At 36.5% G+C, this 16,961-nt stretch overlaps 2 protein-coding genes and 1 pseudogene across 2 annotated transcripts; 1 reads left to right on the top strand and 2 right to left on the bottom strand.

The window, feature by feature from the left end:
• Positions 1-4,690: 4,690 nt before the first annotated feature.
• On the top strand, positions 4,691-5,461 carry LOC121977786. The gene is made up of 2 exons (XM_042530208.1): positions 4,691-5,216; positions 5,293-5,461. The coding sequence occupies exons 1-2, from the start codon at positions 4,795-4,797 to the stop codon at positions 5,423-5,425; spliced, it is 555 nt and encodes a 184-aa protein (XP_042386142.1). The 5' UTR covers positions 4,691-4,794; the 3' UTR covers positions 5,426-5,461.
• A 1,773-nt stretch (positions 5,462-7,234) lies between these two features.
• LOC121978492 lies at positions 7,235-8,481 on the bottom strand (annotated as a pseudogene).
• Positions 8,482-9,825: 1,344 nt separating this feature from the next.
• On the bottom strand, positions 9,826-15,641 carry LOC121975833 (2-oxoglutarate and iron-dependent oxygenase JMJD4-like). The gene is made up of 9 exons (XM_042527720.1): positions 15,313-15,641; positions 14,530-14,697; positions 14,153-14,315; positions 13,834-13,951; positions 11,999-12,068; positions 11,835-11,915; positions 10,694-10,750; positions 10,495-10,606; positions 9,826-10,409 (listed from the first exon to the last, which is right to left on the bottom strand). Exons 1-9 carry the CDS (start codon positions 15,550-15,552, stop codon positions 9,895-9,897), a joined length of 1,524 nt encoding a protein of 507 aa, XP_042383654.1. The 5' UTR covers positions 15,553-15,641; the 3' UTR covers positions 9,826-9,894.
• Positions 15,642-16,961: the final 1,320 nt, after the last annotated feature.

Here is a 16,961-nt window from a genome sequence, read left to right as displayed (position 1 = left end):
CTTTAGTGGATTTGATTATCTTATCATTGCTCCCAATGATAAGTATGTCATCTACATAGAGGCACAAGATGACATAGTCACTCTCTATGGCTCTCATGTAGACACATTTATCACATTCATTGATCTTGAATCTACATTCCTTTATGGCATTATCGAATTTCTCATGCCACTGCTTTGGTGCTTGTTTTAAGCCATATAATGACTTCACCAATCTACAGACCTTGTTTTTCTGTCCTGACACAGAAAACCCCTCAGGTTGGTCCATGTAGATTTCCTCTTCTAAATTTCCGTTTAGAAAAGTTGTCCTTATATCCATTTGATGTATTTCGAGATTCCATAGAGTGGCAATAGCCAACAATACTCTAATGGAAGTTATTCTCGATACCGGAGAGTATGTATTGAAGTAATCAAGGCCTTCTCGTTGTCGGTATCCTTTGATTACCAATTTGGCCTTGTATTTATCGATTGTGCCATCTGATTTCATTTTCTTCTTGAAGATCCACTTGCAACCTAGTGGTTTACTTCCCGGAGGAAGATCCACAAGTTCCCAAGTGTGATTTTGTAAGATAGATTCTATCTCAGATGCAATTGTCTCTTTCCAGTGAGATCCATCAGAAGAGCCTACAGCTTCTGAGTAACTTCGGGGCTCACTCTCCAACATGAAAGTGATCAAATCCGATCCATAGGATTTTTCTACCCGAGCTCTTTTGCTCCGTCTAGGCTCAACCTCCACGGGTTCCTCGTCATCATCATCTTCTTCTTTGCCTTGTGTTTCGGTTACCCGTTTTGAGGAGTTAACATCCTCACGGGTCTTATACGGAAACACATGCTTGAAGAACGAGGCATTTCTCGATTCAATTATCGAGTTCTTGTGTATCTCTGGTATGTGTGACTCATATACACAAAATTGATAGACACTGCAGTTATGTGCATATCCAATAAATATGCAATCAACAGTCTTTGGTCCTATCTTAATCCTTTTCGGATCAGGCACCAATACTTTGGCAAGACACCCCCATATTCGTAAGTATTTGTAGGACGGTTGTCTTCCATTCCACAACTCATATGGGCTCTTATCTATTTTCTTTCGGGGTACCTTATTTAAAAGCTAATTAGCTGTTTACATAGCTTCCCCCCACATGGACTTTGGCAATCCAGAGCTCAATAGAAGAGCATTCATCATCTCCTTTAGAGTTCGATTCTTTCGCTCAGCAACTCCATTTTGCTGAGGAGTATAAGGAGCTGTTGTTTCGTGTCTGATCCCATGTTCAGCACACAACTCAGCGAACGGTGACACATATTCACCTCCTCGGTCACTTCGAACCACCTTAATTTTCCTATTAAGTTGGTTTTCAACCTCATTCTTATAGAGAGCAAATTTCTCTATAGCTTCATCCTTACTTTTGAGAAGATACACATAACAATATTTTGTGTTATCATCTACAAAAATGATGAAGTATTTATTACCACCACGTGTTGGTGAACCTTTTAGGTCGCACACATCAGTGTGTATTAGGTCAAGTGGTTCATTACTTCTTTCAATATGTTGAAAGGATGACCTTGTCATTTTCGTTTCAACACAAATCTCACACTTGTGTTTTGGGTCAAGGTGGAATGTAGGTATGCTTTGCATATTAATTAATCTACGCAATACATCGTAGTTAACATGTCCTAGTCTACCATGCCACAAACACGAAGACTCAAACATATAAGTGGAAGAGCTTTCAATTTTATTTATCTTAGGCCTAATCGCCATTACATTGAGCTTAAACAGGCCATCAGATGCATAGCCCATTCCTACAAACACTCCATTCTTGGACAATACAACTCTGTCCGACTCAAAGACAATGCGAAAGCCATGCTTGCTTAACAGAGATCCGGACACTAGATTCTTTCGAATCTCCGGAACACACAACACATTGTTCAGAGTGAGATCCTTGCCTGAGGTCATCTTTAGCACTACTTTTCCTTGCCCATGATGTCCGAGGTTGCTGAGTTCTCCATGAACAGTTTGTCTCCAGTGGCTTCCTCGAAGTTGTGGAGCAGCTCCTTATTGCAGCACACATGTCTGGTGGCTCCAGTATTGATCCACCATTGTCGCGGATTTGAACCGATCAGGTTCAACTCAGAGACCACAGCGCAGAGGTCGTCCATTTCTGGTCCCTCGTTCAGGTTGGTCTCTTGCTTCTTCTTCGGCTTTCTGCACTCCGAAGATTTGTGACCCACTTTGTCACAGTTGAAGCACTTCCCAGAGAACTTCTTCTTGCTGATGCCTCCTCTGGGTCCCATCTTGGAAGACTTGGGGTTCTTCTGTTTCGAGCTTTGACCATGCTCGACCACGTTGGCTTTCACAGTAGCCGGAGAGAACAGTTTCCTCTCTGAACTCTTGTTGTCTTCTTCGATGTGAAGTCGAACAATGAGTTCCTCCACATTCATCTCCTTCCGCTTGTGCTTCAGGTAGTTCTTGAAGTCTTTCCAGCCGGGAGGAAGCTTCTCAATGATAGTAGCCACCTGGAAGGTTTCACTCAGAACCATCCCTTCTGAGTGGATCTCGTGCAAAATCACCTGAAGCTCCTAGACTTGGCTGATCACCGTCTTAGAGTCAACCATCTTGTAGTCCAGGAATCGACCCACAATGAACTTCTTTGCCCCTGCATCCTCTGTCTTGTATTTCTTGTCCAGGGACTCCCACAGCTCCTTAGTCGTTCTCTTCATGCTATACACAGCGTACAATGAGCCGGCAAGGTAGTTGAAGATGTAGTTTCGGCAAAGGAACTCAGAATGAGTCCATGCCTCCACTGTACTGATGGTCTGCGCATCAGCATCCTCAGCTCGCTTGGGAGGGTCCTCGGTCAAGAACCGAGCCAGATTGAGCGTGGTCTGGTAGAAGAGCATCTTCTGCTGCCACCTCTTGAAGTTCAGTCCACTGAACTTCTCTGGCTTTTCCCCATGACTGATTGACACAGTTCCAATCGGGGCGGAGGGGGACTGCACTTGTTGAGTCTGTTGCACCTCAACATTTTGTTCCGTGGCCATCTCAACAGAATCGAATCTGTTTCAAGATTGTTAGACACCAAACAATCTGTTGCCAGAGATTTTACGGGGTATTAGCTGAATTTAAATTGCACTGAATTAAATTCAACTTACAGTAGAGATGACCTGAGCGGATAATTTTAGGCTGCCAGCAGGGGCTGGTTTATGCTCCGAGCCGAAAAATTGCAGAGCAAGAAGATCGCCTGAGCCACTAGTCTGTGTTGCCGAGATGAGGTCGGTTGGTCGGCTGGGTCAGTCGGATCGGCAGGTCTGGTTGGTCGGTCGGTCCGTCGGTCGATCAGTCGGTCAGCCGGGTCGATCGGCCGAGTGGAGGTCGGATCGGCAGGTCGGGTCGGTCGGCCGATCGGTCGGTCGGCCGGGTCGGTCGGATCGGCATGTCGGGTCGGTCGGATCGGCATGTCGGGTCGGTCGGATCGGCATGTCGGGTCGGTCGGTCGGTCGGTCGGAGGTCGGTTCGATCGAACTGCAGGTCGGTCCGTCGATCGGACTGTAGGTCGGTCGATCGGACTGTAGGTCGGTCGGTCGGGTCGGTCGGTCAGCAGGTCGGTCGACCGAGCAGCAGGTTTGGAGGATGACCGAGGCCTGCGAGTCGCAATTTCCTTGAAACAGATTCACCCCCACCTCCGGCTGTGCTTCGAGGCTTAGTTGGGTGGTCTGTTTCCCAGGATACAACGGTCTGACCGTGAACTCCACCAAGCACCGGTGGTCATGGCGAACTGAGTGGTACCCGAATTCTACTGCGGTAATCTGCCGAGCAGGAGTTGCACGACAGAGAAGGGAATGAGGAGGAGTGTTTCTGCTTGCTTTCGCTGTGTTATCGGCGTAAGCTTTTGCCTGTGGTCGCAACCTCTTTATATAGGAGCTCAAGACCAAAGGACAGTAGTAATGATCAATTAATGATCATTACTCAACGCCAGCTTCTCACTTGGCCGTTTTGATTCTGAATTAATCTTTCTTTAATGCATCCATTACACAAGCAGCAAAAAGATATATGTGGTAAAATGTTGGTTGTTTTGCTTGGGCAAATTTTGTCCCGACCGGTCCGACATTCGTGTGCGCAATCAACTTGGTTCAGTACAATCTGGGGCATGGATTTGCACCCCCTACGCACCCACGCATGAGAGAGAGCCTCTCCCCATGCATTTGTTCACATTCTCAATATATGTGAATCAATATAAACCAACAAAGATGCCAAAAAACTCCCAATATGAAACTAAAATCTCATGCACAATAAAACTTCTTCTCTTCTTCTTTTTCTCCATTCACATTTATTCAACAATGACAAATCAGGAGAGTCAACGAATTGAATATTACAAATAAACAATCAAACTTGATTTTTTTTTTCTCTCTTTTCCCTCTCGATTCTGATTTTTTATGTCTGATGAGATTTAGAGATGCACCCAAAAAAAAAAAAACACCAAAACCGACAAGCTTTCCCTCTTAAGATGCCACGTGGAACTCGATGATCTCGATTATTTAACGATCAAATTAATTGGATCTTAAATCCTCCAACTCTATTAATAGTTAATTTGCTAAAAATGGATGGTGAAGAACGATCGATCGCCTGAAGAAATGGTCAACAAACAAGCCACAACCAGGAACGCCGAGGACGTCCCTTGTATTTAAGGATCCAATCTCTTCCCTGTTTCATATCATCGATTTGGTTCTCTTTCCTCTCCTAATTCAATAAAGAGAGAGAGGGAGAGCCGCCTCCGATTGATCAATAGTCGTCCGCTCACAATGGCCAGGCTCCTCTCCTCCGCCCTGCTCCTCGCCGCCCTCGCCGCCTCCGCCGCGGCCGCTTCCCCCCGCCGCATCGCCACCCAGGTCGCCTCCGCCTGCGAGTTCGTCACCGTGCCGCAGCTCTGCACCAGCATCGCCTTCAAGTCCGGCGCCACCACCCTGGGCGAGCTCACTAAGGCCGCCATCGACGAGTCCCTGTCCAGCACGCAGTCGGCGCGCAGCGTCACGCAGAAGGCCCTGGGCGCGCACAGCGGCGACGAGCGGCTGCGGAAGAACCTGGCGGTGTGCGACGAGGCGTTCGCAAACGCGGTGGCGAGCCTGCAGGAGGCCCAGCAGAAGCAGGGGGCGGCGATCAGCGACGGGAAGGCGCACACCGAGGTGACCGGCGCCATCTCCACCGCACTGGTCTACGTCGGAAGGTACCGTAAACGAAAATATACACGAAAATAATTCTATAAAAATCATTCTAAATAACTTTATTAATTCGTCGTACAGTTGCAACGACGCATTCAGCGAGAACCCGGGACTGGTGTCGCCGGTGGCGGACGCCACCAGCATCGTCAAGAAGTTGACCAGCAATTGTCTCTCGTTGGCCGTGGCGTTCCAGGTCAAGAACGGCGCATATTAATTGATCAAGGAACTCCATGAGGAGTATGGAAGGAGAGTCCTGTATCATTTGATTTATTTCGTTAATTAAAAAAAGAGATATCGATGCATTGCAATGAGTGTTCTATCAATCTCACATGACTTTATCTTGCACTTTTTATTCCTCTTCTTATCTAACACCAAAAAGAAAGCTTAGAAGGGTCCCTAGGGAATTAAATCTCCCACATTTAAAGAGATATTGCTCCATCATCGTTATTTATTTCTCTCCCAAATGCTTTGGGACGGACGTGTAGTGGCACTTGGGATGACCGCATCATCTTTTCCCATAAGATGCCTATAACAATGACCGCAAGGCAATGATAGTTCAAATCTCTCATAGGGCATATCAAACTTCTGCCCATTCCGCTATGACTATCTACGCTTCCCAAATTTATCCTTGTGGCTACTAAGAAACTTTTGCGGAATCAAACTAAATTAGTAGGTTTGAAAAGTTAGATATCCGATCAGGGCTAGTCCTTACTTTTAGGGACCTTGGCGAAAAGATAAAAAAGAGGTCTTATAATTTTTTTTTACTAACATACAATTTGAATAGAGTTTAATAATAAAATTTAAAAAATAATATATTTTATTTAAAATATGATGAACTCCATATAAAATATATTTCTCAAGATTTCTAAAAAAAAAATACAACACATACAAAATATATTTCCCAAGTTTCTCCAAAAAGTGCGTCCCTACAAATACAAAAACAAAATAAGTATCAAATAATCATTGAAAAAATTTAGATCTTCTAGCATTTTGGGAATCAAAATCATCAATAAGTTCTTCCAAATCAAGTTTTTCTAACACCTCATTTTCAATACATAAAATTATCAAGTCATTTAATCTTTCTTGAGACATAGTTGAACGCAAGTGCGATTTTATCAATTTTAGTTTAGAAAAACTTCTTTCTGTTGATGCTACAATAATGAGTATAGTTAACAAAACTCTATAAGTAATGGAAATATTAGGAAAATAATATAAGATTTTTACAAACTCAAGAACTTCAAAAGCTAACTTTGTTTCTGTTGGTAAACACATTTGTAGCACTTGCAATTCAGAAAATAAATCATCAACATCAATATCAGACTTGTCATTATATTTTAGAGCAACTTGAAGATTATTACAACACTCATGCAATCTATTATCATTCATTGAATGAAACTTTTTAGGATTGAATAAAAAATCAAAAATGTTTTCAAAGATTTCTAATTGTTCAAATATACTTTTTAAAGAGGAAATAGCAATATCACCGACAACAATAAAATAATTAATCCTAAAAGATTCCTCAACAGATTGTGAAATCTCTTCATGATAATTTTCATCAAATTATTTCTTTCTATGAGTTGTACGTTTTTGGGGGAAAATAGGATCAATTTCCATTTTTAATGCAATCTCTTTCGTTAATATCATAGCAGATTGGAAACCTTTCTCCCTATAGCTTTCAAAATAAGAAATCAATCCTCTCAAAATCTTTATTGCAATATCAATTTGCATATCTTTAGATTGCAACTTTTTACTAATCAATTCAACTTTTTTCAAAATGTTATGCCATATAGTCAACAAAAATTCAAAACTTTCAAGTTCATGTGTTACTAAAGATTCAACCTCACTCCTAGTCTTAGCATCTTCACTAACTTTCAATAATTCATATAAAGTTTCTCTTATCTCATTTGGCTGAGTTATTATGGCTGTGATACTATTAACATGACTTTCCCATCTTGTTGTTGACAATGACTTTAGAGTTAATTGATGAACATAATCTTGTAAAATCTTCCACCTTTTTGTAGGACTAGCAAATAAAGTATTCATGCATTGCATAACTCCAAAAAATGATATAGCCTTAACACAAGAATTTGTCATATCACAAATTGTTAAATTAAGAGAATGACAAGCACATGGCATATAAAATGCTCTTGGATTTATTCCAAGAAATCTCTTTTGTACACCTTGATTTTTACCTTTCATATTAGAACCATTATCATAACCTTGCCCCCTCACATTATCAATATCAAGTCCAAGGGGTTCTAAAACATATTATAATTCATTAAAAAAATCCTAATCTAGATGTATAATCCACTTTTAAAACTCTATAAAATACTCATTTACCTTTATAGGACAAGCTAAGACATCCACTCATCGAATTATCAAAGTCATTTGCTTATGGCAACTTGCATCTGAAGTACAATCAAATATCACTGAAAAATATTTTGCCTCTTTTTATTTTTTCAATTATAGTACTTCTGACTTTAGAACCTAATATAAAAATCAACTCATTTTGAATCTTATGACTAAGGTAATAATAATGAATCTCATTATTTTGAATACGTCTAAAATGCTCTTGCATTACCAAATCAAAATTTGCAATTAATTCAAGTAGCCCCAAAAAGTTACCATTACTACTTTGGTAAATTTTTTCATTATGCTACGAAAAGCCAAATTATGTTTAGCAAGACATTTCACAACAGAAATAATCCTAGCTAAAACAAGTTTCCAATGTTCTTTCTCTTTCTTAATTTGCACTTGGATCTCTTTGTCAATTGTTTCATTCTTTTTCAATCTAATTTCCAAATCAATCCAAGTTCTCATGTTAGTAATATGCTCAATACCATTTCCATGTTGTCTAAGTCTATCACTTAAACGTTTCCAATCATTCAGACCTTCATTTTCCAACAAACTTTTATTTTTCACCGATTTAAACAATTTGCAACAAAAACAATATACTTTGTTTGCATCTTTCGAGTATACAAGCCATTTTTTGTCTTGATTCTCTCCATTTGGTAATTTTCTTGTGTAATAAGAATATGAAAAATGTCTCAAAAGCTCATCTACAGTGAACTTAAGATTACTTTCTCTTATAGGACTTTTCTCTACCAAAAGATCTCTTGTTTTATTATCAATGTTATCCCAAGATCTTGGATCATATATATCCAAAACATGATTAGTTTTCTCTAACTCATTTTCATTCTCAATTATATTACCAACTTCTACATTCAAATCATTATCATCATTTTCTCTCAATTCTTCTTGCTCATTCATTACATGATTATTGTCATCATTTTCTATCACTTCTTTCTACTCATTGATTGCATGATTATTAAGTTTTTCTTGATTACTCAATTGTTGTTCATTTGTTGCATAATCATTTAGTTCTTCTTGATTACTTAGGTGTTGCTCATCTATTGCATAATCATTTAGTTCTTGATTTTCTTCTTGTAATTCATCAATTGAATCTTCAATTGAACAGCTAGTTTTAAAAAATTTATGAAGAGTACCTTTCTGAGTTTTAATAATGTCTTCTACTTTTTTTCTGACTCCCAAATAAATATTTTTTTGAAAACATGCTTGTAATACAAATTTCAAATGAAAATAAAACACACAAAACTAGCAACAAAGCTAGCAAGTAGCAAAGAAATAAAGACATTAGTGAAAATAATAGTAAAAGAGCAATAAAACCTGATTTGTGCTTGAAGCAATCGATAGACGTTACTTTTACAATAATTTCCAGCTGAACCACAGATCTAGGGCAAGGATCACTGAGAGATGGAACTCACAGCAGTTTTACTCTTCGAGCATAGATCCAAACACTTCTTCCCTAGAGGAACTCAAACATGAGTTACTGACTCGACCATCAAAAAAACCAAAGCTATGAAAGGGAGAAAGAAAATCAATAAATCACCTCCACTGTAGATGAAAATTCCAAAAATGATCTCTAAATCCTGTTGACACTTGACCGTGATCAGATTCAGAAGCTGCAGTTTTTATTTTTTAAGCACAAATCCAAACTGATTTTTCTCATATGGAATTGTGTTTGGCAACTCTCCTCCTTCAAAATCGACAGCTTTCTTGATCAACAAGATCTCTTACAGGCTACAAACTACAGAGTGCGAACTTGCATTTACGAGGATAGAACCACATGACCATGATCGATCGAGAAGACAGGAAGAAAAATCTTGCAAAATAACAGTGCGAAAGGATAAAAGAAAAAAAGAAAATGAGAGATAGTACCAGGCGAAGCTTCCTTCATCTTTTTTCACAGCACCTTATTGCTGCTTCAAAGCAAGGATGAAAGGTGCTGCTTCAAAGCTTCAAAGCAAAGGACGGTTCAATATCACTATGTTGCCTTGGAAAGGAAACATGCTACACATTCTTTTTTTCTTTTCATTTTTTTGAAAGTATTTTCTTAAATTTTAATAGTATATACTCAATGTTTATTAAAAAATTCATATATATATATATATATATATATATATATTTTATGTTTGTAGAATTTGGTGCCCCTAAAAATCAGGAGCCTTGTGCCGTCGCCCCGGTGACATGCCTCAGGCCGGCCCTGACCCCGATTAACAAAAAGAAAAGAAAAAAAATTACAAGAACAGTCGATAGGAAATTAATTCTTCCATAGCCATCAAAATCTTAATCTTGCACTGCAAGTTATAACTTCTCTAAAGTCTAAACAACAAAAGGTTCAGCATCACATGGAATGTTGATATTGCAATTACTGCAGTTGGTTTTCTCCAGAACACGGTCGATCAAACCGACTAGATCTCCAGGACCGTGAATTTTCGAACCCAACGAAGTGATGAAATCAAAGAAAGCAGAGTCAGTTTCAGAGTCTCGTGTTATTTCCGTCAGTGAACCTTCTTTCAATTTAGTGTTGATGCATTCATACGTCATCCTTAATGCACTGCTCAGATCCTGAAATTCTCGCTCATGCATGATTTTCTGGATAGAGAAGGCATTCAGATTTTCTTCCGAACAGCTATTTATATTTTCTTCAGTGAATGCCTCGGCGAATTTCATTTTCGTGGCAACAGAGCGTACTGAGATAAGGTTGGCGATGAAAAGGTTAGATCTGGTGACTGAGCTGTTAAGAGAGCCTTCCTCATGTCTGAGATGAAAAAGTTGAACTATATTGCCGAGGGTGAATCTTGTGATAAAAATCATGAAATCATAGAAGTTCATGCCTGCAAAAGATCATAATGATATGAAAGTGGAGCTCGATAACTGAAATATATCACACACTCTCATCATAAACATTAGTGTTGCAACCTGTGTTTGCAGCAAGATTTCGCTGACAAAGGCCTTCAAAATTATCACAGATATCCCTGATATCTTCTATGTATTCCTTAGCAACGTTGTAGTCTCTCAACAGCAAATTCCACTGGTTGAAGCAGTGAAAGACATACATAAACATCGATATTTTCAAGCAGTTGGGCAGAGATATTAAATAATTAGTTTCTATACTGACCACCCAGGAAAGGTTATAGGCATTGAACCAGTTGTGGTTTATGGAAATGGTGTCTTCCTAAAATATCCAAGGAAAAGTAAGAAACAAAGCTGAAATAAGGACAGTGAGGATTTGCAATATCTGAACATGCATAAAAAAATATATAAACAATGTTAAACAACTCGTTGATCAAAAAAAAAAAATACAATTATCACAATGCCAGAAACCTGAGTGTTAAAAATAAAATTGAAATATTTTAGACTGTATTTAATGTTCTTTGTGAATCGAAAGTCTGTACGTGCTAGATGATTATGAGTGTAGCAACGGAACTTTGAACTTCCCAGCATGCTTTTCCACGGGCATAATAGACTCCACGACCTTGACTTAAACAACATATCAGCTATATGCAATGCAAGATAGTAGCAGCTGCAAGATTTGAGCTTGGAAACAACCTCTTCAAATAAAGTTACATTAACAATTTAAATTGAGCTAGCTGAGATTTATATTACATGTCTAGCATGAATGAAAAGGCTTGAATATCCAAGATCAAATGCCAGGGTAACATTTTACACCATGTCTTCAGTAGGAATTGATGAACTATACTCAGAATCCACACTAATTCACATTGGAAACTAACAAATCCTCACTTGGTTAATCAACATAAACACTAGCTTCAAGTTTGAAAGTCGCAAAAGAATTTATATAGAGATCTGCATGCTAGAAATAAGTTTATATATAAGTTTATATATATATATATGAAGACTAACTTTGTCCTAAAAGTGATTCAAACATTATTCAATTTAATAAGTAGTCATGCCAGCCCATTTATGTGAACTCCAGTCAAAATCACCATTTTTTTACATCCAAAATGCAAAGTTTCAATTGAGGATTGTAGATTGGCTAAAAAGGTTTTAAATTTGTTGTATATTTCTTTATAATGAACTTACACGTGTCTAACATAACAGGACTATAAATTCAAATCGGATGTAATACATTAAATAGAATCGTGGCTCTTTGTGGAAGATGATTAATAAAAATAAGTCCAGTATATGTGTGTATAAAGTAGGCAAGCAAGACTAATGGAAAAGGGTAATTATGCATCGCTATTAAAGTAAAAAAATGATTACTTAGCACAATAATAACTTAACACAATAGTGTTTACCAAATTATGGACTTGATGATACCATCCACTGGGTACAAAAACAATCTCATTTTGTTCTTGAATACACTCTAACCAAATTGTCTGCATGTAAAATTTTTGCAGTCACGATGGCACAGATATAACAAGTTAACAACATAAAATATATCATTAGGATATATTACTACCTTTCTAAATCCAGGGAACTTTTTCTCAGAGACATCATCATAAATACTATATACTGACGATCTTAGGTATCTACATGATCAAGAAAAGAGCCATTAAAATAATCCCAAATGATGCACTCACACGATGAACAAGAAAAATCACCTCACAAATGTAACTTGGTAGTATACAAGAGTGAAGATGAATCATATAAAAACAACAAAAGCAACAAAGAGAAATCTCTATTTCATACAATAATTAAGATGCTTATAATAAATAATATAACCAACAGCCTGCAACTATTAGATCAAACTTGAAGGTGAAGATTAAATTGTTACGCTTAGGGAGATAAATGAACCAAACGTTCGTGAACAAGTTTGGTGTTTGGCATGATAAGAGCTTGTTTATGTTTGTTCAATATACATAAGATCAATTAAATGAACAAGCTTGAACAACTCGTTTAACTAAATGAGCAAGCTTGAACACATATGCGTTTAGCTCGTTAACGTTCATGAACAATATTCGTGAACCATGCCCACCAATAAAACTCTTATCAACTTGCTAAATAAATAAAGAAACTTTCAAAATGAATAAACAAATTTGTATTATCAAGTTCAATAACTAATCAAATAAGTTGAAAATATAAAAGTTTCAACCAATCAAATAAACTTGAATTGAGAGCTTGATAATATCTAAACGAACCAAGCTCAAGCTCATAAAAAAGAAACCAAGCCAAGCTTGAACAATCATTTTAATGACTTAGTTCATTTTAATCTCGACTCGGCTTGGTTACTTTATCAAATAAGCTTGAATACCACAAAGCTTGACTCGTCTTGGCTTGTTTACAACCTTAGTTATGCTAGTATGTAGCCACTCATAAGAATGAAAGCAATAGAAACAGACAAACATTCTAGCCTACATATCAAGAATATAAAGCATATAGCATGTAGTAGAATAGTATAATTTAAAAAAGGAATAAAAAATTCAAAGGCATACAAAACCAGTTCTACTTGAGAAGCTCACTTGTCTAATTAGCTTGATGCACATTTATGAAATTTAACTACAAGTTTATTTTAAGCGTCCAAACTTGCATAATGCATATAAAACTCCAACATAAGACATCATTTGTTAGACACACCCTTTGCATTAAAGTGTTGGGCAATTATGAAACACACAAAAAGTTGCTATGATTGAACATAAAAATAAACAAGTATACTAGCTTAAACTTTGATAATATAAAACAAATACCGTGTGATATTGAAGTATAATTTTGAAAACAAAAAACAATTAAAATGCACCTACTGCTTGCTCTACTTGAGAAACTCAGTATGTTCATTAGCTTGATGGACATCTATGAAATTCAAGGGCAAACTAATGTAAGAGTTCAATCTAGCATGGTGTATGCAGAGTTCGAATTTAAGACACTATTATGATTAGATTAATAATATGAGTAAAAGACGTGCTCATCAATTATGAAAGCAACACCAAATTATTAATACTTAACATAAAGAAGATAAAAATGTTGAGATGTATAGGTGAGATTATAAGCAAGATAAACTAAATATTAATAATATTATCTCATAATAGTTGAGTTGCGTAAAAACAGGTTATGACATTATGGACATATTCGAAAGGTGAATTAGAAAAGATAAATGAATTAGAATTTAATACATGAGATAGAGGGAGATAGAATAAAAATTAATTTAATTAGAAAATCTATATAGCCCATGTATTTCTAATGATATGGCTTTCTATGGAGTTTGAAGTCAGAAAAAGGTCCATGTATTAACCCCAACTATGGCTTCTTACAATTGTTGCATTTACAAATGGAAACAACTGAAGATGAAAGAAAAAGTACCTATCAAACACAAGATGACACTGGGAAGGTGGTAGAAAGAACCAATGTTTTCTCCCACAAACATTTCCAGACCAACTGTACGACCTAAAAACATCTGCATGAAGAGGAGTCCATGTGCCTGAAATATGAATAGGGGGAAATTGGCACCGCATTGTAAAACAAAAAAGTAAAAGAACGAAAAAGGATTTTCCCAATGCTTATAGTTCAACAATATGAATTAGCACACAAGCAATTACAAATAGTAGATGATAATTGCTTTTATGCAGCAACATAACCAAACCGTGAACGTGCACATGGTGCACCAACTCATCAAGTGTACCTTTTGGTCCCATGTAAACAAAACGGTAGTCTGCACAATTAGCTTCATTTTTATCACGGTGAATGTCTGAATCTCTATGTATCAAGTGACTATCAAGATATAGATTGAGCCAGTCATCAGTGAAAAATGGAGGGGTCGTATAAGCCACATAATCAGGGTATTCCTAAAATTTAACATTGAAATAAAAAATATAAATGAATAAGAAACTAAATGCCAAAAAAAAAAAAAAACTGATTCTAAGTATGATAATTGTGGGTATATTCAATCATTAATTCATTACCACTGGAAATACAGCATCAAAACATTGTTACAGTGATTAATACTTGGAATCCACATCATTCTAACATATAAAGCTTAGCATAGAGCAAAACTAGTACCTTGTTGAAATGCCAATCTTTAAGATATAGCAAAGGTTTGCTTTCATCATTACACAAGACACTCCTTCCTTTTTCCAATGAAAGTTTGAGCCAATAGCTGATGAACTCCGCCACAGTCATCTCTTGCCGTTTCTGATCTGTAAACTCTTTTGTAGAACAATCAGCAACCTACACAAGATATGAATTTGTAGCATTAGATAGAAATGAGAATCAACATTAGAGGCATCTAACCAGCTCAACAAAGTAGACATACGCAATAAGAAACTATGGTCCAGTTTTCAAGTGACAAAGCAGATTATTTGGGGGACTGCAACAAACAAACAAAATATTGGGGAGAAATTCCCTAGAAAATTATTGCAAACAAGTAATAACAAACAAATGCTGATAGATTGGACACCTAAGAATCCATGGGTACAAAGCCAAATAAAAATGTTTCTTGAGAGAATCAGAATATCAGATTTTTGTATATATACACTTTATATTATCTTCCATTTCTCCATTACTAAATCCTCATTTGTACTTTTTGTGTTCTCAATTGTCCATTGAATTTTAATTGATCTACACGGATATAAACAGCTCCCAGCCTCATCAGTTTCGAACACTAGGAAGGAAAAAGGGAAAAAAAAAATGTTGTGCACCAATTGTACATATTTTGTTTTGCACATAAGATGGTCAGATGAACTACTAGCGTGTAATAAGAATCGCCGGAAATTCTCAACTTGTAAACCAGTACACGAGTCATAAACAAAGGGAGATAGTTGAAGCGGCAGAAGAGGATCCGACCTGGACGACGGATTTACCGAAGTGATCGGCGAAGAAATGGAGGTTCGGGCCGCGACCGTCGGGGGAAAGCCAGTCGGCTGCGGCCCTCCAGTCGTCCATGAGTCCGGTGAGGACGACGGGGCGGTTGGGCTTCAGATAGCGCTCCACGAACTCGTCATAGCTCAGAGTCCTGCCGTCTATGCGTTCCACCTCTCCGCTGATAGCGACCGCCGGCCTTCCTAACCCTTTCCTCGGCTCCATTTGCTTCTGTTCCGCCTCGTCGCCTACGGGTCTATTTGGTAATCAAACTAAGAAAGAGGAGCAAACAGAAAATTTGCAAAATCTGCTGAAGCGTTCATGTCGGGGTAATATTGAAAATGTGCTCCCGTGTAACGGTGTAACGTGTTTACCACCTTAACCCCTAGACTTTTCTAATTTGTTGGCAAATCTATCTTAGAAAAAAAACAATGAGGATCGTTATGAGTGATTATAAGCTTGTGATAGCAAAATTTTCAATGATTGGGTTAAAATGCGTCTTAACTTTTTTTATAATTTATTTATGAGATAAATGTAAATTATATCTTATAAATTTAAATTTATTTATTAGATAAATTTAAATGATTTAAAAGTGAATCTCATTTATCCATAAAAAAAAAAAAATCAAATTTTGATTTTTTTATTATTTTATTTATAGATCATCTTGTGTTGCAAATTTTCAAATCAATAAATAACATCTATATTTCTAATGTCCCATAATAAATGCCACAACAAGCCTAGACAAAGATGAAGAATTTAATATTTAACCTGAATGGTAACTCGATTAAATAATTAGATAATTAAAATATGAGTATTTGAATAATTAAGTATACAGATGGATATAACAAATCAATTATATTCATATAATCTGAATATCTAATTAAATAATATATATATATTTTAAAAAAATCTCAAAACTCACTAATTATTTTTTGTTGATATTTAATATGTGTTTTATTTATTTATTTATTATTATATTTTATTAATACAATGTCAATTCTAATATTTTTATGAATAATGAAAAAAATATTAATATAAAGGACTTGTGATCCCTATGAGTATGAGAATAAAGAAAAAGTTGAAAAATCTTATGAGCATGAGGATAAAGAAAAAGCCGACTCAACTCCCATTCATTATCATCCATAACTCTAGCCCCATGATTGAGTTTTGTAAACCAAGTCATGGCATGTCTTATTCATACTAATGTTCTATAAAGTAATATTAAATTATAAATCAGATTAATAATTATAACAAAAGATAAAGAAGATCATTTTTATAGTCCAATCACAATCATATCATAATTAAGGCATTTGAAAGTTTCTTATGCATACATATCAATTTATTAATAATTTAAGGAAATTAAAACAAATCCTTTCTTCACGGTAATCTTTTATAGAAAAAAAATGAGGATTGTTATGAGTAATTTAGCGTGTGATAATTTATAATTTTTTCAAAGATTGGATTAGAATATGTCATTATTATTTTTATATAATTTAGTTGTTCGAATTTCTCCTAATTAATTTTGAAATTAGATGGCTTTCTTCCTAATTTATGAATTAGATAAATTTAAAATATAATTTATACACGTTCAAAATGAATATTTACCCTATTTAAAATTTAAATTCATCCACTTA

Source organism: Zingiber officinale, chromosome 4B (assembly GCF_018446385.1).
Source record: "Zingiber officinale cultivar Zhangliang chromosome 4B, Zo_v1.1, whole genome shotgun sequence".
Lineage (NCBI taxonomy): Eukaryota > Viridiplantae > Streptophyta > Magnoliopsida > Zingiberales > Zingiberaceae > Zingiber > Zingiber officinale.
The sequence above is the reverse complement of the archived record's forward strand: the minus strand, read 5'-3'. Positions and strand labels throughout refer to the sequence as shown.

Bases quoted from the DNA above. Each gene is read 5' to 3' on its own strand.
- LOC121975833 (XM_042527720.1), bottom strand. From the start codon at position 15,552: ATGGAGCCGAGGAAAGGGTTAGGAAGGCCGGCGGTCGCTATCAGCGGA. The intron at 13,952-14,152 runs GTACACTTGATG...TTCATATTTCAG, and splicing joins TGTTTACATGGGACCAAAAG to GCACATGGACTCCTCTTCAT. The intron at 10,410-10,494 runs GTTGCAACACTA...GATCTTTTGCAG, and splicing joins AAATCTTGCTGCAAACACAG to GCATGAACTTCTATGATTTC.
- LOC121977786 (XM_042530208.1), top strand. From the start codon at position 4,795: ATGGCCAGGCTCCTCTCCTCCGCCCTGCTCCTCGCCGCCCTCGCCGCC. The intron at 5,217-5,292 runs GTACCGTAAACG...TTCGTCGTACAG, and splicing joins GCACTGGTCTACGTCGGAAG to TTGCAACGACGCATTCAGCG.